This window comes from Peromyscus maniculatus, chromosome 14 (genome assembly GCF_049852395.1).
Source record: "Peromyscus maniculatus bairdii isolate BWxNUB_F1_BW_parent chromosome 14, HU_Pman_BW_mat_3.1, whole genome shotgun sequence".
Lineage (NCBI taxonomy): Eukaryota > Metazoa > Chordata > Mammalia > Rodentia > Cricetidae > Peromyscus > Peromyscus maniculatus.
Genome location: NC_134865.1, coordinates 51409811 through 51430180, shown reverse-complemented (window position 1 = coordinate 51430180; position 20370 = coordinate 51409811). Strand labels below are relative to the sequence as shown.

At 45.2% G+C, this 20370-nt stretch overlaps 2 protein-coding genes across 3 annotated transcripts in view; one reads left to right on the top strand and one right to left on the bottom strand.

Moving 5' to 3' along the window:
- Rdh12 (retinol dehydrogenase 12) overlaps positions 1-367 on the bottom strand; it is a 28755-nt gene extending 28388 nt beyond the window's left edge. Inside the window, exon 1 of the mRNA XM_006973109.4 lies at positions 292-367. The gene's annotated coding sequence lies outside the window, so the exon portion shown is untranslated. The remainder of the gene's footprint in view (positions 1-291) is intronic.
- Rdh11 (retinol dehydrogenase 11) lies at positions 298-17413 on the top strand. 2 transcript variants are annotated; one of them, XM_015991943.3, is made up of 7 exons: positions 298-428; positions 3863-3981; positions 4348-4503; positions 6954-7058; positions 8117-8326; positions 10420-10609; positions 16716-17413. In XM_015991943.3, exons 2-7 carry the CDS (start codon positions 3867-3869, stop codon positions 16819-16821), a joined length of 882 nt encoding a protein of 293 aa, XP_015847429.1. In that variant the 5' UTR covers positions 298-428; positions 3863-3866; the 3' UTR covers positions 16822-17413. The 2 variants fall into 2 exon arrangements, with proteins under 2 accessions (XP_015847429.1, XP_006973172.1); XM_006973110.4 differs by lacking the exon at positions 298-428 and adding an exon at positions 614-850.
- Positions 17414-20370: the final 2957 nt, after the last annotated feature.

The window sequence follows — 20370 nt, the reverse complement described above, 5'->3', positions numbered from 1 at the left end:
CACAAAATAGACCTCAGATGAAAGAAAAGTTGACTAGGGAGCCTGCCTGATCCCAGAGAAATGTTAACTGGCTCTAGTTCAAGACAGGATTAAATATTTTCATAAACTGGCAAAACCAACTGTGCCAATCTGAGAAATCTGTTGCTAGTTTGAGGACTAACACGTGACAGTCATAAAAAAAAACAACTATTATTTTATTATCATGCAATGATCAAATACTTGGGAAATTATGATGGATAGCATCATGGTTCAAAGTAGGCACTACGGTGATTCTCTAGGGGAAAGTCTTACATGCTTTGTCCCCATAGGACCGAGGTAGTCTCTGAGAAGGAATGCCTTCCACCTCACCAACTGTCAGGCTAACGATTCCTTTCCTGTGTAATCGGCCTCAGAATACTTACCAGACGCTATCTCCCGGAAAAAATATGGTAATTTCCTAATCATGATTGGGGAAAATTAAGCAAAGCACTGGACTTGGGCTCCAGGAAAAAGCAAACTGGGGCAATTTCCAAAGAATCACTAGTGGCCAGAGGGCGGCAGAAGGGCTGGTTCAATGATCCCACAGGACCTAGGCCATTGGATACTGCCTCTCTCCATTATTGTGTTATTCAATAGTGCTTGGAAGCATCATTCTGAAAGTACGCCGCCAAATCCTGGACTACATTTCCCAGAGGGCTTTGCTCTTGGGCGGTTGCAATTGAATCGGGGTGTGACTAGGAAAGAGAAGCCATAGTCTGCCAGCGGCTTTGGAGCATCAGCCTCCTCTGGGCTACGGTGGTGCTGAGATGGTTGTGCTCCTGCTGCTCCTCTGTCTTCCCTTCATCCTCTACCTGGCCACGCCAAAAATCAGGTCTGTGCCAATGTATTGCCTTTTCTCTCCAGGTCTTTTTGAGAGGACAAGAATCCCCACTGAAGCTCATCTTTTTCCCTCCCTTTAAAAAAAAAAGACTAGGAAAACTCCCCGAGGAGTTCTTTAGATAGTCAGGATCTAGAGCTCAGTGGACTGCAGGCGGGATCCTGGTGCCCTGGATGTGGGCATGGAGAGACGCCAGACCCCAGGTGGTCGTGAACGGGCGCCCGGTCCCCAGCATCCTGCTTTGCTCCTCTGGCCTACTTTTCCTCTAGCACTACCTGCTTCTGGCTGGGGGAAGCCCGACAGCATGGCGGGCTTCAGACCCTAACACGGGGTGCAGCTCTGAACGCTATTTCCTCTACTCCCACGCTTAGAACCAGCCTTTGTCTAGCTGCTTGCTTTTAGCCCTTGAGGTAGTAGAGAGCGCTTGCTTGCACTTTTTGCTATCTGAACCCGACGCGAGTTTTATCCGTAGCCTCACTGCATGCTCCCTTTACTGTTATTCACTCCTCCGTGCAGATGTTAAAGGAAGAATTGAAAGGGGAGATTGCTTTCTTTTGCTCCAACGGGAGCAGGGTGTGTGTGTGTTTGCCTGAATTAGACTCCTAGGGACCAGGAGAGGAAGGACGGAGTGAAAGAAGGCGAAATGGTCTCTTAACCAGGTGTCAGATCAGCCCAAAACTGGCCATATACCGCCGGAGAATCAGAGGCGCGCTACACTAGGGGCAGCCCACTGATTGGTTCTGAGTAAGTCACCAGGAGTGACGGTGGACTAGTAATAATCGTCTCCTTCTTTCTAGCAGCATGGCTGTAGTTCCTATTGGACCTGAGGCTGTGCCCGACCCTCCTGTCATTTTTTACCGTAGTAAATGGTTTATTAAGGCCGGCTTCCCTCTCTTTTTACTTTTTCTTCTCTCCCTGATGGCCTTCTTCCATTTGTAGTTTTCCTTTCTCTCTGAATACTCAATAGTCCCACATGTAGTAGGCACACATGGACCTTGTACTCAGATGAAAACATGGATTTCTTTCCACCACCAGATCTTCATATCCACATAGAATCTGAACAGACTTGAACCGGAACTCCGTCCAGGGAGATGTTTCTGAGAAGACTACCCTCTAAGGACTTGATTATCCCCATGGGAGCTTGTGGGAGTGGGGCCAGAGTAGGGCTTTCATAGTTGATCGGATCTTTTGTTTTTGCTGATTACAGAGAAAGAACCAAGCACAGGTCCTGAGGATTTGACAGTGTTGACGCTCAATCTGAAGGGCTGTGAGAGACAGAGACAGAGAGAGGCCTGACCCCTGAGCAGAGAGGTTCAGTTGGCACCAGGCGTTAGTTTGCCTTAAGCAGTAGCCTCAGTGGCTGTTTGCATTTAGCAAGTTCAACAGAGCAGGTTGAAATGCTCTTTCAAAACACACCTCTTAGTCAACGGATGCTTTAGAGCAGGTTGAAATGCTCTTTCAAAACACACCTCTTAGTCAACGGATGCTTTAGAGCAGGTTGAAATGCTCTTTCAAAACACACCTCTTAGTCAACGGATGCTTTTAGTTCCAAGATTGTAGAGAAAAGAGACAGGGTTTCTCTGTGTAGTTTTTGGTGCCTGTCCTGGATTTCACTCTATAGACCAGGCTGGCCTTGAACTCACAGAGATCCGCCTGGCTCTGCCTCTCATGTGCTGGGATCAAAGGTGTGCACAACCACCACCCGGTTTATTATTCTATTACTAATGGGTGACCTTAGTAATCAAACCTGGGGCTTTGGACATGCTAAGAACATACTTTTACCCCAAGCTAAAGTCCAATACTCCTGGCCATATGTGTGTGTGTGTGTGTGTGTGTGTGTGTGTGTGTGTGTGTTTTAAATTTTATGTGCACTGGTGTTTTGCCTGCATGTATGTATGTCTGGGTGAGGGTGTCAGATCCCCTGAAACTGGAGTTGCATATAGCTGTGAGCCACCATGTCTGTGCTGGGAATTGAACTCTGGTCCTCTGAAAAGGCAGTCAGTGCTCTTAACCACTGAGCCATCTTTCCAGCACCTGTCTCATTCTTAATTTTTTTTAATGTGTGAATGATGTGTTATCTTTTTCTTATTGTTGACCTATATTCATAAGCTTATCTTTGAATTGGATTAGCCATTCTCAAGATTATAAAATGCCATTTGTCACAGATTGGCTTACAGAGATGAAGTTTCTTCTATTTGGTTGAGTCTTGTGATTTCCTAAGCCAAAAATGCCTGATGGGGAACTCAAACTGAAGTCAGGTGCCTGACCAATCAGTCAGCCAGGTCTTGTGCTTCAGGGAGCAGATAGAACTTTGTTTGTTTTAGTTTTTTGAGACAGCATCTCTATATCATCCTAGCTGTCCTGGAACTCACTATGTAGACCAGGCTGGCCTCGAACACACAAAGATCCCTCTGCCTCCGAAGTGCTGGGATCAAAGGCATGCGTCACCATGCCCAGCCAGATCTAACTTTTGTCTTTAAAATGCTATCACGTTTTGTCCTTAAAAAAGAGCATAAAATTTTTGTTTGTTTTCCTTTTTGAGACAGTTGCTTAGTAGCCCAGGCTGGCCTTGAACTCAATTCTTCTGTCTCCTAAGTGGTAAGATTAGACCTGGCTTAAGAGCAGAAGGCTGTCTTATTTCTTTCTTTTAAATTTTTTTTTAACATTTATTTGTTGTGTATATGTATTTATTGTATGTTGGGTGGGTACACATGGGTGTACCATGGCATATACATGGAGATCAGAGGACAACTCCCAGGAGTCAGTTCTCACTTTCCATCATGTCGGTCCTGGAGGCTGAACTGATGTTGACAGGCGTGGAGGCAAGCATGCTTACCTGCTAAGCCATCTTGCTGGCCTTGTCGCTTTTCACCTTAAGCTTATAAAAGAGTAACATTGAAAAAAATAAAAGCAAACTCAGCCTTGGGGTTGGAAGGCAGATGGGGTTGCAGGAGTCCTCAGCAGGAATGGATAACGAAGAACTGATATGTTCTCCTATGATTCTAGGAAAATGCTGTCCAGTGGGGTGTGTACATCTAATGTCCAGCTTCCCGGAAAGGTAGTCATAGTCACCGGCGCAAACACAGGCATTGGGAAGGAGACTGCCAAAGACCTGGCCCAAAGAGGCAAGTGCAAGTGTGCCTGCTCCCAACTTGCCCTGCTGATGTTTTATCCTTCATAGTGATTATCATATTCATTGTTTCTTCCCAGATTTTGAATGAAGAATACTCCAAGCACCTCGTTAATTTCCTATTATAGACGGAATCTAGTGTGGTGCTCTATATATAATGGGCATTTAACAAAAAAACTTAAAAAATAACAAATATCACTTCTATTTTTTTTCTTTGCTCATTTGCTTCATATACTACTGTTGTGACGTAAGGGATAAAAATTGCTGTTTTGTAAAATATCAGGAACATTCAGCATCTGTGTTCAGTCTCTCAAACCACTTGAAAATAGAGCTGACAATTTTTCCTTCGTTTGGTTGCCAGGAGCCCGTGTGTATTTAGCTTGCCGGGATGTCCAAAAGGGGGAACAGGTGGCTAGAGAGATCCAAGCCACCACCGGGAACAATCAGGTCCTGGTACGGAAACTGGACCTAGCTGATACCAAGTCTATCCGAGCCTTTGCCAAAGACTTCTTAGCTGGTAAGTGGAGACAAAGATTATATTATGACCATTGGGACATCATTTTATTTATATCATTATGTCAATATATTATGATCAAAGGGACACCTTCAGGATGCAGAAACAAACAGAGAACCTGTCTTAGTTACTTTTCTATTGCCATGATGAGATGCCATAACCAAGGCAACTTATAAAAGAAAGTGTTTAATGTTGTAGGGGGTTTTTGCTCTTTGGGGGGATCACCACCCAGCTCCCAAATAAATTCACACACGGAGGCTTATTATTACTTATGAATGCCCAGCCTTAGCTTGGCTTATTTCTAGCCAGCTTTCCTTATCTTAACTTATCCCATCTACCTTTGTCTCTGGGATTTTCCTGTTTTCTTACTTCTGTAAATCTTACTCTTACTCCATGGTTTGCTGTGTAGTTGGGTGGCTGGCCCTTCATGTCCTCCCCTTCTCTGGCTCCTTCTCCTTCTCCCTTTCCAGATTTCTCCCTCTATTTATTCTCTCTGCCTGACAGCCCCACCTACCCTTTCTCTTGCCTTGCTATTGGCTGTTCGGCTCTCTATTAGACCATCAGGTGTTTTAGACAGGCACAGTAACACAGCTTCACAGAGTTAAGCAAATGAAACATAAACAAAAGTAACACACCTTAAAACAACATTCTACTACAGTTTCATTTGGATTTCTCAGTTCCAGAAGGCTACAGTCCATGACCATTATAGCGAGGATCATGGCAGCAGGTAGGCAGGCATGGTGCTGGAGCAGTAGCTGAGAGATCACATCCTGATTGTAACCACAAGGCAGAAATAGTTAATTGGGAATGGTATGGGCTTTTGAAATTCCAAAACCCAACCCCAGTAACATACCTTCTCCAACAAGACCACACCTCCTTATCTTCCCCAAAGAGTTCCACCAACTAGCGATCAAGTATTCAAATACATGAGCCTATGGGAGCCGCTCTCATTCAGACCACCACAGAGCCCCAAACCCACAACTGGGAGCAAGAGCTAAAGTCAAACTGTAGCAGGAACATCAGAACTCAATGTGAGCTGGGCTTGGTAGGGTCTGTCATAAACATCCATGCTGGAATAGGAAAGCGATGAGGCCTCAGGCCTTTGAGAGCTGGAGCTGTATAAAAGGTTGAGATTCATAGAAAGCCATTTGGTCCTTGATATAAGTACTAACGAGAAAAACAAAACCCTGGCTACCGCCTCTGGGCCATAATAAAGCAGCTCACTCTTTCTTAGTATATTGGATACTTTTCTCTTGCTGCGATAAGATACTATGACCAAGTCAACTTACAGTAGAAAGCACTTAATTGGGTTTACAGTTCCGGAAGGTTAGAGTCCATGATTACAGAGCAAAGTCATGGCAGCGGGAACAGCCGGGAGCTCACATCTTGAACTATAAGCAGGACACAGAAAGTGTCCTGGGAACGGCATGAGTCTTTTGAAACCTCAAAACCTGTCCCCAGTGACATACTTCCTCCAGCAAGGCCACACTGCCTAATTCTCTCCAAAAAGCTACCAACTGGGGACCAAGTATTCAAGTGCCTGAGATGTATGGGGGACATCTGATTCAAACACACAGTTAGATCTGGATCGATGAAAGAAGGAAGGGTGGTGATCTGCAAGAAATTAGAATCCAAGCTGATATGGTGAAGTCAGTCTACTAAGCGTTGTAGCATCTTAATCTAAAAACCTGTGGGGCCCACAAGATGGCTCAGCAGGTGAAGGCGCCTGCTTCCCCGTGGTGGAAGGAGAGAATTAGCTCCCCCAAGTTGTCCTCTGACCTGTACACGCGCTCCATGTCGTGTATTCTCTCTCACTCAAATAAACAAATGCAGAAACGTTGTTTAGAAAGCTGTGGGTATTTCACCAAAAATACACCCACGAGTACTGTTCGGGTATGTCCCACCCCCATCACCCAGGGATCTAGACTGCTTAAGGAAGGGAGCTTCCACCCACAGGGGTTTACAGTCATGAATTACAAATCACCCAGGAAATGAACTACCAGAGAGAAGTGGCAGGTTTCTTTGGGGGCCCAAATCCTAGACGTATCAGTGCTTATGGAGCATCTTTTTCCTGCTGACTTCTACATCTTCCCATTCAGCTTGGGAAGTCTTTCTGTTGGGAGAGATGGACAGAACACTTCCCCAAGACAATGAGTGAGGAGCTTTTGGAGAGCCTGGACATACTATTCTGTGGTGGGAAATAGAATTTTGCCCTGTAAAAGTGGGTAAGATCAGCCCTAGTCTTACCATATAAAACAATAACAAACTGAAAGGGGAGATGGGAAAAAGAGTGGAGTCTTACAAGGAAACCAATACACAGTAGCAGGAGGGGATAGAGGGAGAAGGTGGAGTCTTACACCCCTGCTTTCATGCCCCCTCCTTGGAGGCCTAGGCCTGGGTTGTGAGGACGATTTCTGAGACGTGAAAGCCATGGCTGTTTTCTCTTCCCGCAGAGGAAAAGCACCTGCACATTCTGATCAACAATGCAGGAGTGATGATGTGTCCCTACTCTAAGACGGCAGATGGCTTTGAGATGCACATTGGAGTCAACCACTTGGGTGAGAAGTCTCTCCTCAGTCCAAAGCCAGAGGGGACCTAAACTCTTTTGGAACATCTGGGGTCAGATCGAACCTTCTCTGTGGAATCATTGGGGCCGAGGGCTAACCAGCCCTGAGGTCTGCTCCAAGTTCTGCCTACTGTACATACATACATATGTAAAAACATACATACATACATGCATACATACACATGTGTGTATTACTGTGTAGGTGTATGCTACATGTATGTATTTGTCTACAGAAGCAGAAATAAAGCATCAGATCCCCTGGAGCTGGAGTTCCAGGTGGTTGTGAGCCTCCACATATGGGTGCTGGGAACCAGACGGGTCCTCTGGAAGACCAGCAAGCACTCTTCCCCCCCTCTTTTTTTTTTAGTTTCTCGAGACAGGGTTTCTCTGTGTAGCTTTGCGCCTTTCCTGGAACTCGCTTTGGAGACCAGGCTGGCCTCGAACTCACAGAGATCCGCCTGGCTCTGCCTCCCGAGTGCTGGGATTAAAGGCGTGCGCCACCACCGACTGGCCCGCCAGCAAGCACTCCTAACTGCTGAGCCACCTCTCCAAGTCCTCTCCCTACTTTTTAAATCTGTGATTCCGATTTGGCTTCTGTTGGGGGTAGATTTGAATGGCTTGACTAGATTGAGGGATGTGTTGCCATTCTTATGAATAATCTTTATGGTCAGCATCAGGTGGAGGCCATGTTCTCTTCGTGTTCATTTGTTGGGGGACAAGGTCTTGCTCTGTAGCCCAGATTACCTTCCAGCTCGTGATCTTTCTGCCTCGGCCTCCTGAGTGTGGCTCACTCAGCGCTGTCAACATGAAACAGGACTCATATTCTTAGCACAGACCTGCCTTGTGTAAGGGTGTCTCATGTCTTTGGCTGCTTCTGTTTCCTTAAATCCCCTCTGAACCTGTTCTCTAATTTACAACGGAAGGCTGCAGCGGTGGGCCTCGATCCCGAATGCCACCTCACCTCTCACAGAGCTGAGCTCTGCTGTCCACTGCGCTGCTTACCCAACCCGGGCGCTCAACAACTCTGATAACCCTGCTTTCTCCCGACAGGTCACTTCCTCTTGACCCATTTGCTGCTCGAAAAACTGAAGGACTCAGCCCCATCAAGGATAGTCAATGTGTCTTCCTTGGCACACCATCTGGGAAGGATCCACTTCCATAACCTGCAGGGGGAGAAGTTCTACAGTGCGGCTCTGGCTTACTGCCACAGCAAATTAGCCAACGTTCTCTTCACTCAGGAGCTGGCCAGGAGGCTGAAAGGTGAGTGGGGAGTGAGCAGTGTGAGAGGCAAGAGTGAGCGGGGAAATAGTGAAAAGCCACAAGATGGGGACTCTTTTTCCAGAGCCCGTCACCTAAACAGAAACTGCTTCCATGAGTATAAAGGCATGGTTTTGTAAGTCGCCCACATTGACTATTGGAGGTGGCTGGCTGGGGTCAGGGAAATTCTGACTCTGAATCTGAAGCCTTGGCCCCACTGCTTACTGCTGTGTGGCCTGCAGGAAGTTACTGAGATTTCCAAGATCTAGTTCCTCCTAGGTACAGTTCGGACTGCTTCCTGGGTTGCTGTCATAATCCATGCTGTCCTCACAAGCAAGTCAGAGTTTCTCACTTCTAGTGATAAGTGAGATGGAACTTAATAGCAGACATTAGTAGGAAGCATAGACCGGGATTGGTGGACACGGGGAGGGGGCATCTCTCTAATAGCAAAGGGTCAAATAAGGGGCTGGAGAGATGGCTTAGCAGTTCAGAGCACTTGTTGCTTTTGTAAAGGACCCAGGATCAGTTGTCAGCAGCCACATGGTGGCTCAACCATCCACAATTCCAGTTCCAGGAGATCTGATCCCTTCTTCTGACCTCCTTGGGTACCAGACACACATGTGGGGTATATACCTGCAGGCAAAACACAACAACAACAACAAAAATAACTTTTTTTAAAATAAAAGGGAAAATATATTTGAGAAGGGGGATCTCTAGTCCTAAGTAAACAGAGGTCGTTAGCACCGTCTACTGTGCATTTCTGATAACGAGAAAGGGAATCTAGGATGGGCAGTGCTAGGAGTTGAGCCAGACAGAATTCAAGCTCGAGGAATCAGGAGCTAGAGCCCCACCGTTGAAGCAGTAATCAGACCACACGGACAGCGGCAAAGCAGGAAGGATGAGAGGAAGGAATCCGGTGGTCAGCTCAGCCCCGATGCCGAGTCTGTGCCCAGGGCCAGGCATCCTTTATCAGACCAGGATGGGTCAGGAGAAACGGAAGTAAGAACCACTAAGGAAGTTAAGATGACCCAGAGGTAGAGACCTGCATCCAGGGTGAGAGTTAGGTAAAAGCAGAGTGTACGCCAGTGAGGGACCCTAGCAGCTGTGATGATTAAGTGGAAAATAGTGGTATGCTACAGGAACCCTGATGCCAGGGAAGTCCATCATCCATGCCACAGACGTGCATCCCATGTCCTAGTTAGGGTGTGGGGATGAAGCACAGGACAAGACAGGCTCAGGTACTTCCTTGACTTGGCTTACATCTAATGGGGGAGAGAGATGGTAACAAGTGTTTGTATAAGCCACACATGTAAAGCCACTCTAGTTCTGTGTGAATAGCACTCACTGTAAAGAAGTTCAGATAGTTTAGATGCACACTAAAGACAAAAAGCCTCCACTCATCCACATCCTTCCAGTTACCATTGTCGGCAGCTGCCAGTCATTTTTCCCAAGCGTTTTCTCTGTGTGTGTCATACATGAGGCACTACAGCTCTAACAAGATCTCAGTGGTCTTTCCATGTAATCAATACAAATTTACCCCCATTCAAAGGAACAGTTTGGGGTGTAGATTTATAAATGTGAGCATACAGCAGTTAAGAGTTCTTGCTGCTCTTCCAGAGGATCCAAGTTCAGTCCCTGCCTATAACCCCAGCTCCAGGGTGTCTTCTGGCCTTTCCATGTACCCACACACGGCATACACACAGAGAAACACACATATACGCAAAATAAAATAGGAATAAATTTTTTTTTAAAAAGTGTCAGCATCAGCCAGGCAGTGGTGGTGCACACCTTTATTCCCAGCACTCAGGAGGCAGGACAATCTCTTGAGTTTGAGGCTAGCCTGGTCTATAGAGTGAGTTATAGAATAGCCAGAGCTACAAAACAAAACCCTATTTCAAAAAACAAAAACAAAAAACAAAACAAAACAAAAGGCATGAGCATCATAAAATTGTAAGATGTGTGATGTCATCATCACAAGTGTAGATTCTTGTTGGGGGCCGGGGGGTCATATGTGTCTTCCCATGCCTTGCTCTCTTTGGCTAGTTGGTAAAATTGAGTCTTATCTTCCTTCTTGACATGACACCCTCCTGCACCAGGCTCTGGAGTGACAACGTATTCTGTCCACCCTGGCACAGTCCATTCTGAATTGACTCGGCACTCGTTGTTCATGAGATGGATGTGGCAGCTTTTCTTCCTTTTCATCAAGACCCCTCAGCAGGGGGCCCAGACAAGCCTCTACTGTGCCTTAACAGAAGGTCTCGAGAGCCTAAGTGGCAGTTACTTCAGGTATGAATGTATCTGTCTTTGGAAATGAGTTGTTACTGTTTAAGGGAAAAACTTGGGTTTGTCTGGTGTGTTATATGCTTTGTATGAAGTGTATTTCCCAGAGTTGGAGACGAGGCTGTTCTCGGCACAGGCTGCTCTTCCAGAGGTCCTGGGTTCCATTCTCCACACCCAGTTACAGCTGTCCGTAACTCTAGTTCCAGGGAATCTGACACTCTCTTCTGGCCACCAGGGGCACCAGGCATGGACATGTGCACAGACATACAGACAGATAAATAAATACTCATACCTATGAAAATAACAATACATTTTTAAAAATCTAAGTACATTTTTTTTTTTTTTTTTTTTTTTTTTTTTTTTTTTTTGGTTTTTCGAGACAGGGTTTCTCTGTGTAGCTTTGCGCCTTTCCTGGAACTCACTTGGTAGCCCAGGCTGGCCTCGAACTCACAGAGATCCGCCTGCCTCTGCCTCCCCAGCGCTGGGATTAAAGGCATGTGCCACCACCGCCTGGTGCCTGTTCACATTTTTGTAGTACCTGCGAGGTTTAACTTTATTTCTATGCCATCTTTTATAGTAATAATTATGTTTTCTCTGTTTCTGTTCTCTCTTTCTCTCTCATGTCAATCCTATTTTCCTCCTTTTTTTGGACCCCAACTTCTCTTTTGTTTTTAATTTGTATTTCTCTGTTATCTTCAAGATTGAAATAGTATCAATAGATTCCCTTCCATTTTGTTTTATTATTTTCTCAGGGCTGGGAATGGAAACCAGGGCCTCTTGCAATGTTAAGGCAAGTGCTCTAGCTTTGTTATATCCCCCGCCCTGTTTTTTTTTTTTTGTGTGTGTGTGTGTGTTGTGTGCATGTTAGTGTGTGCAAAGGTGCGTGTGTGTCAGTACATGTGAAAACCAGAGGATAACTTCAGGCCATCCACCTTTTGAAGAGGCTGGGACACAGAACGACAAGATTTCTCTTTAGCTTGAGACATGCCAAGGTAGACTAACTGGCCAGTGAACCCCAGGAACCCACCTGTCTCAATCCCCTAGCCCTGGGATTACAAGCACGTACCACCACATCTGGCTTTTTTTTTTTTTTCACATGAGTCCTTATGCTTGCAAGGCATGCATACACTAAGCTAATTCTCCAGTCCTATTTTCTATTTATTTATTTTTTGAGACACAGTCTTTCTGTTTAGCCCAAACTGACCCCAAATTCACAATCTGTCTGCTTCTGCCTCAACTTTTATCGTGGAATGTTTTGAACATATGCACACGTAGAATATATAGCATATTAATCCCATCTGTACCCGCTATCCAGCCTCAGCTGTCAATAACCATGGCCAAACCTGTCCCATCCCCATCCTCAGCTCGTCACCATATTTTTAGTAAGAAAATAGTAAGAAGACATAGATCAAACTTCTAACGTGTTTTACCTCCACCTTCAAGATATTGTGGAAATCTACATTTTTGAGAAGAGGCTGTGGATAGTATTAGATTGGAAAGATGAGTAAGCAGATGATAAAAGCTAATAATGCCAGACTTGGGGAGGAGCCCTAGAAGTTAGTTCAACAGAGAGATAGAATCTGATCTGTGATTTAGGGGAAGAAAAAGAAAAGAGAAGAAAAGAAAAAGCTTTTTTTTTTTTTTTTTTTTAAATAAATGAATGAACAAGTAACCCAGTAAGACACAGAGTTTCAAGTAATGAGAACTGGAATGAAAACGAAGTTTACAAGGGAGAGGTCTGAATTTTAGGGGGTGCCTATGAGTGTGGGGCTGGAGGAGGATTTGGTAACCCAGTTTCACATCCGTGGTACTAGGAGGTTGATGAGAACATGAACCGAGAAACAGCATGGGGAAAGAGGACATGTGACTTAAAGATCTTGAATTCCAAGGCAGTGGGCATGGATTCTGGCTGACAAGGCAGAAGGAAATGTACCACAGTGTTAGAGGGGTTGGCTCTACGTCTACAGGGAAGACCGCAGGGCCAACTTGGAATGGTCAATGAAAACTCCACTGTCTGACACACCCCACTGGGAACTGTTTTGGGAGGGTGTGACACCAACTGTCGAGTCTTAATCCCCTTGTTTCCTATTCACTCTCCAAAGAGGACAAGTTGGTTAGGAGGGTAAGCTTGCCATCGCCAAAAAAATTAAAAATGAAATGGATAGTCAGTTGAAGTGACAGTTGAGACTGTATGTGTCTCATATGTGATATCTGCATGCCACACAATGCACAGCAGTCAGTGGGAAATGAGGATCTGAAGTTTAAGAACTATATAAACTGTAGAAGCACCATACACTAGACAAATACATAGCTCTGTGCATTGCAATGATTTTTTTTTTTTAGATGTGGTCTCACTATGTAGACTAAAACTTGCTGTGTAGACCAGGCTGACCTTAAAGAGAGGCCTCTACCTCCCACAGTGCTGGAATTATAGGTGTGCATCACCACATCAGCCTCTTATTTATTTATTTATTTAGAGACATGGTCTCTTGTAGCCCACACTGGCCTGAAGCTCACTCTATAGATGAGGCTGGCCTTGAACTCCTAATCCTCCTGCCTCTGATTCCCAGATGCTGGGATTACAGGTGCGCACTAGCACACGTGGTGACTGAACTGACTTGTAAGAAATTTTTCTCATGCTGTGGACATGACTTTTACTTCACTTGACCTCGCAGCAGTCATATAGATCGGTACCTAGACGCGAGCGTAGGAGTCTGTTTGAATTGAGGCCCCGGCTGTTTTAGTGGCTCTTCCCTTGGCCTGGTTTTACTAATCTGCTTCCTGTCTCTAAGGATCTGCCTATTCTGGATGTTCTCTATAAATGGAATCGTACAACTAGAATCTTCTGTGTCTTCTTTCACTTAACCCTACTGTTTTCAAGTTTCATCCATGCCCAAACATATGTCATTACTTAATCACTTTTTAATTACAAAGAATATTTCATTGTATGGACATAGCATCATATATCATGCATAAAATGAACATACTATTCTGCTTTCTGACTATTTACATATACTCTAAACATTCATATCATTTTTATTTTACTATTATTATTTGCTTGCTTTCATTTTAGCTTTTCAGACGGGGCTGGCCTGGAACTTGTGGCAATCCTCCTATCTCAGCTTCCCAAATGCCGGGATTATAGGTGTGAGCTACAATGTCCCAGCTCTATTTTTTGGTTTTGTGTTGGCTTTTGGGACAGGTTTTCACTCTGTATTTTGGCTGGCCTTGAACTTTCTAAGTAACCCAGGCAGGCCTTGAACTTATGATTCTCCTGCCTCTGCCTCCTGAATACTTGAATTAAAGTCATATACCACCATACCTGGCCCATGTAGAAATTTTCGTATGGACATTCCTTCTGGTGTGAGGTGGAATTTCTGAGTGAACTGCGGAGGAACTACCGCCCTTTTCCAAAGTGGCTGTCGTATTTTGCTGGACACTGGCAGTGTATGACAGTTTTGGTTTCTCCACAGTCGTGGACACTTGTCCCACCTCCTGGTCTTGGCCATCCTGGTGCATATGAAATAGAAGCTTGTCCCTGTCACTTCCCTGCTGCTGTAGTCTAGATACAAGTCCTTTATCAGATATATGATTTGCATATGTATTTTCATATTTTGTGAATTATCATTTCACCTTTTTTTTTTCTTTCCCCGAGACAGGGTTTCTCTGTGTAGCTTTGCGCCTTTCCTGGAACTTGCTTTGTAGACCAGGGTGGCCTTGAACTCACAGAGATCCGCCTGCCTCTGCCTCCCCCGAGTGCTGGGATTAAAGGTGTGTGCCCCCCCGCCCGGCTCATTTCACTTTTTTTAATAGTATCCTTTGAACCTTAAACACATTTAACTTATGACGTGTGTGTGTGTGTGTGTGTGTGTGTGTGTGTGTGTGTGTGTGTGTTGCTAGGATTGAACCCAGAGCTTCAATCACTGAGCTACATCCCTAATCTAAGTGTTTAATTTTAATTTTGACTAAGTCCAATTTATCATTTTTCTTTGTCAGATGGGATTTTGGTGTCATATCCAAGAAACCATTGCCTAATCTGCGGTCACAAGGATATACTACTGTACTGTATTTCCTTCTAACCGTTTTACAGCGTTAACATTACAGTGAGGGCTAAGAGCCATTCCAGTTAATTTTTTAATGTGACACAATATAAAGGCCCATGTTGGTGACTTTCCTCCTTGCTGTGACCAAGTAGCTGACGAGATGGAGGAAGGGTTCACAGAGATGCACAGTTCAGAGAGGAGTGGCTAGGTCCTGGAGAACAACACGAATGCCTATTGACCTGTGGCCAACCTTGCAAGTTGAAAGAACTTCTGATTCTTTTTATACCTGTGTTGGGGAGGAAGTCTTGCTGGGTAAGGCTTTGAACCTCCTACAACTGTAGGGATGAGGATGGAGTTGTTCACTCTTGGTGATATGGGGAGGTCAGCTGTCCTCAGAGGAGTCTTTTCTAACTGCAAACAAAGTTTAAATGTAAAGCAGAGTTTCTGAGCCGCAACACTTGTCCTGTCTTGTGGGAGGCTGCCCTGTGCACAGTAAGATCTTGGGCAGCCTGCCTTCCCCCTGCTAGATGCTGGTAGACCCCTGTCCATTGTGAAAACCATAACTGTAGTCAGACATTACCAAGTTTCCTTGGGAGGGATGTCACCCTTGATTGAGAACCACTGTCCTGGAGGACAAAGCAGGGATAAAGGACAAGGACAATCCCAGCATGAGGATGTGCTAGAGGGGACAGGGAGGTTGCTCAGTTGGTAAACACTTTGCGTTTGTCCAGAGTTACTCTGCTCGGTGTTCCCACCGAGCATTTCTTACAGGATCGTTGGATAAAATGATTTAACTAGCACATCTCATATGAGGACCTAAGATCATTCACCAGAACCCACAGCAAAGTCAAGTGCAGTGGTACACACCTGTAATCCCAGCACTGGGAGGCAGAGACAGGAACATCGCTGAGGCTTGCGGGCCAGCCAGTCTAGCTGAATTGGTGACCTCTAGTTCAGTGAGAGACCCTGTCCTAAAAATAAGGCAGATTGAGGAAGTCATTTGACATCAACCTCTGCCTTCCACATACCTGAGTACACACATGACATGTGCACACATGCACATGCGTATGCACATGTATGCACACACAACATGTACCAGATGCAGGGAATTTTAAATGACTAAAAGGATTGTCCTTGATACAAAGCTTGGATACCTGTCATGCAGAAAAGGCATGTGAATACCTTTCTGTGGCTTGACTGTGTCCTCAACACAACAGTGTTGACCAGAACCATCAAGATCGGCATTATTGCCATTATGACAGAGTGGGTTTGGTATTATGAAAGTAGCTTCCTCTCACTCCTGCCCAGGTCCCCTGGTGACAGGGCTTCTAGCAGGCCAGGCAGTGCTCAGCCGCTGAGCTGGCTTCCCCAGCCTTCTTCACTCATGTTCCGATGCCTTCTGCAGCCACTGTGAACACCGGGACCTTAGCTCCTGCACACTGTCTGAGGCCTTGAAGGGTAGACCTTGTGGCCTCATTTGAAATAGATGGAGCTGTCCAGGTGTCAGGGAGGCACTGATCACATTGTATAACAGACAAAGCATTCTGATTAGAGATGGTATAGGGAGAAGATCGAACTATTTTCTTGGGGGAAAGACTGGAGAGTAGGTTGGATGTGGTGGCATATACCTATAATCCCAGCATTTCAGGGGAGGGCACAGAGGCAGACAGATCGTGAGTTTGAAGGCAGGCTGGGCCACAGAACAAGTGTTCCAGGCCAGCCTGGGCTACATAGAGGGATGCAAACCAACAGAAGGACCAGGGAATGAATGGGACAGCACTGTCCCCGTGAAGTACCTGGGGGCCTGTGAACACTAGACTGCATTCCTGTCATATTTTTCATTCTAGGCAAAAAGCAAATTCCATTCTTTTTTTTGGGGGGGGGGGCAGGTTTCGAGACAGTGTTTCTTTGTGTAGCCCTGGCTGTCCTGGAACTAGTAATGTAGACTCTAACTCACAGAGATCCACCTACCTCTGCCTCTCGAGTGCTGGGATTAAAGACGTGTGCCACTATCACCCAGCACAAATTCTATTCTTAACCCTCTGTTCAAATCTCTGTTTCCCTTCCAGTGATTGTCACTTGGCATGGGTCTCCGGCCAAGCTCGTAATGAGACAATAGCCAGGCGGCTGTGGGATGTCAGCTGTGACCTGCTGGGCCTCCCTACAGATTGGTAAGTGCTAGTTTGGACTCAGAGAAGATTGGAAGAGATGATGATTGTCCTTCAAAGTGGCCAAAACCTTGAGCACGAAGAGCAGAACTTCGAGCCTTGCCTGCTTGGTCTCCATCCAGTGAAATCCCAGTACACTGCCAGGTTCTTCAAAACGTTTTGAGTTTGTACTGACTTACTTTGTTCCTGTACCTGCTGACATTTCTAGTGCTACCTATCACGCACTAAGATAGAGGACCCTCAAATGACCCACGCAGCTCCTGGTTTCCTTTGGAAACCCATTCCTAGGAGAATGGAAACCCTAGAAGGATCGGTGCATGGCAATATGGATTAGATAGAGCTCCTCCCAGCCAACCAAACTTTCCTTGAAGAGCTCCACTGCCACATCAGCTGAACCCCCGGAGTCCAGTGACTTGGCTCAAGAGCAAGGCTTTGTGGCCCCAACGTCTGGCCACTTAGAGGAAAGTCTTCACTAAATCTGGCAGTCTGAAGCATTTGCTACTGAAACACTTTCCCATGTCCAGATCACAGATGAGCTTCCTTCTCTAAGAAGTTTGTGGAATTTGAAGGGCAGAAATAAAAATAAAGTCCAACTGTCATTTCCCACTGTTTCTCAGCCCAGTGAGGAGGTAATGAAGCCTTATGAGAAGATAGGTCACTTGGCTTCAGTTACTGACTCCAGACCCGTGGAGGCCTCTTTTTTTGTACCTTTGTTTCTCTTAGGAAACAGAAAAGGCAAAGCCTTTTCACTATCACTGTGCTGGCCTTTGTGTGTCTCCTTGTGCATTCATGCAGTTGAGAGTGTTTCCACAAAATTCACGGCAGCTACAAAGGAAAAGTCCTAAGTCAGACTATAGTTTAGACAGATGACCAGAGGTGGAGCAAACCCATGTGGCGTCTTCGATATTACTGAGTATGGCTGCAAAGAGAGGGAGACACTGTACATGTTGTAATCAGTCACTGAGAAGCACAGATGCGGCAGGGAAGAAGTTTTAAAAAAGAAAAATCCTGGGAGGTAATCCATGATAGGAAGGGATCAGAACTACACAGAGAAACCCTGTCTCAAAGAAACCAAAAAAAAAAAAAAGAAAAGAAAGAAAGAAAGCTCACTCTGTGTGTGTGTGTGTGTATGTGCGTGTGAAAAGTCCAAAGCACAAGAGTAAAAAATTAACAAGTCTTTATTTATCCTAAGGTCTGACACTGGTAATTATAGTCAATACATAATCTCTCAGAGCATATCTTTATACTAGCTTAACAATATTAAGGTGTCAGTTTGGGGGGGGAGTTGTGAAGAGATGAGATGACTTAGCACTGGCTGCTGCTCCAGAGGACCCTGGTTCAATTCCTAGGACCTACATGGCAGCTCCCAACCATCTCTAGCCTCAGTTCTACAGGATCCCACACCCTCGTCTCCCTCCATGGGCATTGTCCAGATGTGGTGCACTGTCCAGATGAGGTACACTGTGCAGATGTACTGCACTGTGCAGATGTGGTGCACTGTACAGATGTGCACTGTGCAGATGTGCTGCACTGTACAGATGTGGTGCACAGGTGCACAAGCAGGCACTCACACTTGAATCATTTTGTTAAGAAAAAGAAAAGATGTCGATCTTGGGAATGGACGCGAGTGCTTTCCTGGCATGTGTGAGGCTCTGGGTTGGATCCCAGCACTGCAAAAGAAACTAGAGATGGCTTCCACTGACTTAGAGTCTGCGCTTTATTTGGAGAGCTTTACCAGCAAAGGGAGTCAGGAATTCCTCACGTCCCATCACTTGTTTGGAGGATGTTACTGTAGAGCATTTGCCATCTTCTTGGGCTGACAATTATATTTTCACTGGAATAGGTAAGATTGATAGGACCACAATCTTTAACTTCTAATATTTATAAATTAATAATTTGGGTGGGTTTTTTTCTGACCATTAAACTATATACTTAAAAATGAGCTTATGGGGAAATTGGAAAACTTTTGGTAATGCAGCAAATAACTGAATTAATATTTTACTTAATTTATATTCAACTGTCAATGAAAATAAAGAGTCTTTTCAATTATCATGTTTTTAGTTCCAGATTATAACAGTAAAAATTAAAACAAAGTTTAATTGTAGTTTAAAGAAAACACTTACTGTGGTTATGCAGCTATTTCCCATTCTAATGGATGATGTGTCCCAGAATCATTACAGTACAAATGCAATTCACATGCCTTAATTTGGGTTGTGATCATCAGACCAATCATCAAATCTATTTCCTACTTACCTTTCATGCCACTATCTAAAGGTCACTGTTTCCACAGCTCTTGGTCATGGCAGGCTCTCCTTGTTTATACCTCTTTATTTCTGTGACAAAAATATAAGGCTTGGGGCTGAAGAGAAGGCACAGCTCTTAGGATCACATGACTCTTACATGGCAGCTCACAACCACCAGTGACTCCAGCTCCAGGGGACCCAACACCCTCTTCTGGGCTCCACAGGCAGTACACTTGTATGCATACATATACACTTAAATATAAATATTTTAATTTTATTTTTGAGGCAGGATTTCTCTGTGTAGCACTGGCTATTCTGGAACTTGCTCTGTAGACCAGGCTGGCCTGAACTCAGTGATGTACCTGCCTCTGCCTCCCAAGTGCTGGGATTAAAAGTGTGTGACACCACTCCTGACCAATCTTTTAACTTATAAGAAAAAGGAATATAAGGCTTTGCACCACCACTAACAATCCCAGATTTTATCTCTGCACAATGCATATTACATTTTATTTATTGAATTCAATGGTTATTGAATTCAAGCTAGTAAAACCTAGGGCCTCAAAGACAAAAATCACCAAAACATTCCCCAAGGAACCTGCTCCCCTACACATCTTGGAAAATGGAATGTAGGACTTTGCTTATGCTAGATAAGCGTTGTACCCCTCAATTGCACCCTCAGCCTCATATATATCTTTCCATGCACAAATACTGAGCCCTCACACAAACCATACCATCAGTATACATAGGAACTAATTCCTATGGAAAGTCAGAAGTCATGATTGTTGATATATTTCACTTAACGGCAGATAAGACGCAGTAAGACGGCTCTGCCTTCCACACCAGATCATAAATTACCCAAGCGCAGAGACAAAAATCTATTTTGTTCAACATACGACTTGGCCTTTGCACAATGTCTGTGCTTAACCTGTGGTGAGAGCCTAATGAACTAGACGGGCTCAGCCCCTAGAAGCTGTGACTGTATTTTGGGATCACACAGCCCAGTTTCCTCTTGTGAAAGCATGTGACCCTGGCCACTTATAGTCTCCCCAATATTAGTGTTTTACCATCCGAGGGCAGGCATGACTCGGCTCACCTAACAATCTAGGGCTAAGAGTGAACATTTAGTCGAAGTCAGGGGGCAGAACGAACTGCGGTGACAGCGAGGATGAAGCCGAGGCTCCTGTGCTTTCCAGTCACTGCGCAACAGGGCTGGCCTTCCACGCCCCTGCACCGTGTGACCCATCAGCCGAGCACCCTCACTTAACTACAACCCCCAGCATGCACTGCAGGGCCGGCGGGCCCGGATGAGGCGG

Excerpts from the sequence above, each read along its gene's own strand:
- Rdh11 (XM_006973110.4), top strand. The coding sequence starts at position 786 with ATGGTTGTGCTCCTGCTGCTCCTCTGTCTTCCCTTCATCCTCTACCTG. Across the intron at positions 4,504-6,953 it reads TGCCAAAGACTTCTTAGCTG|AGGAAAAGCACCTGCACATT; the intron begins GTAAGTGGAGAC and ends CTCTTCCCGCAG. Across the intron at positions 8,327-10,419 it reads GCTGGCCAGGAGGCTGAAAG|GCTCTGGAGTGACAACGTAT; the intron begins GTGAGTGGGGAG and ends CTCCTGCACCAG.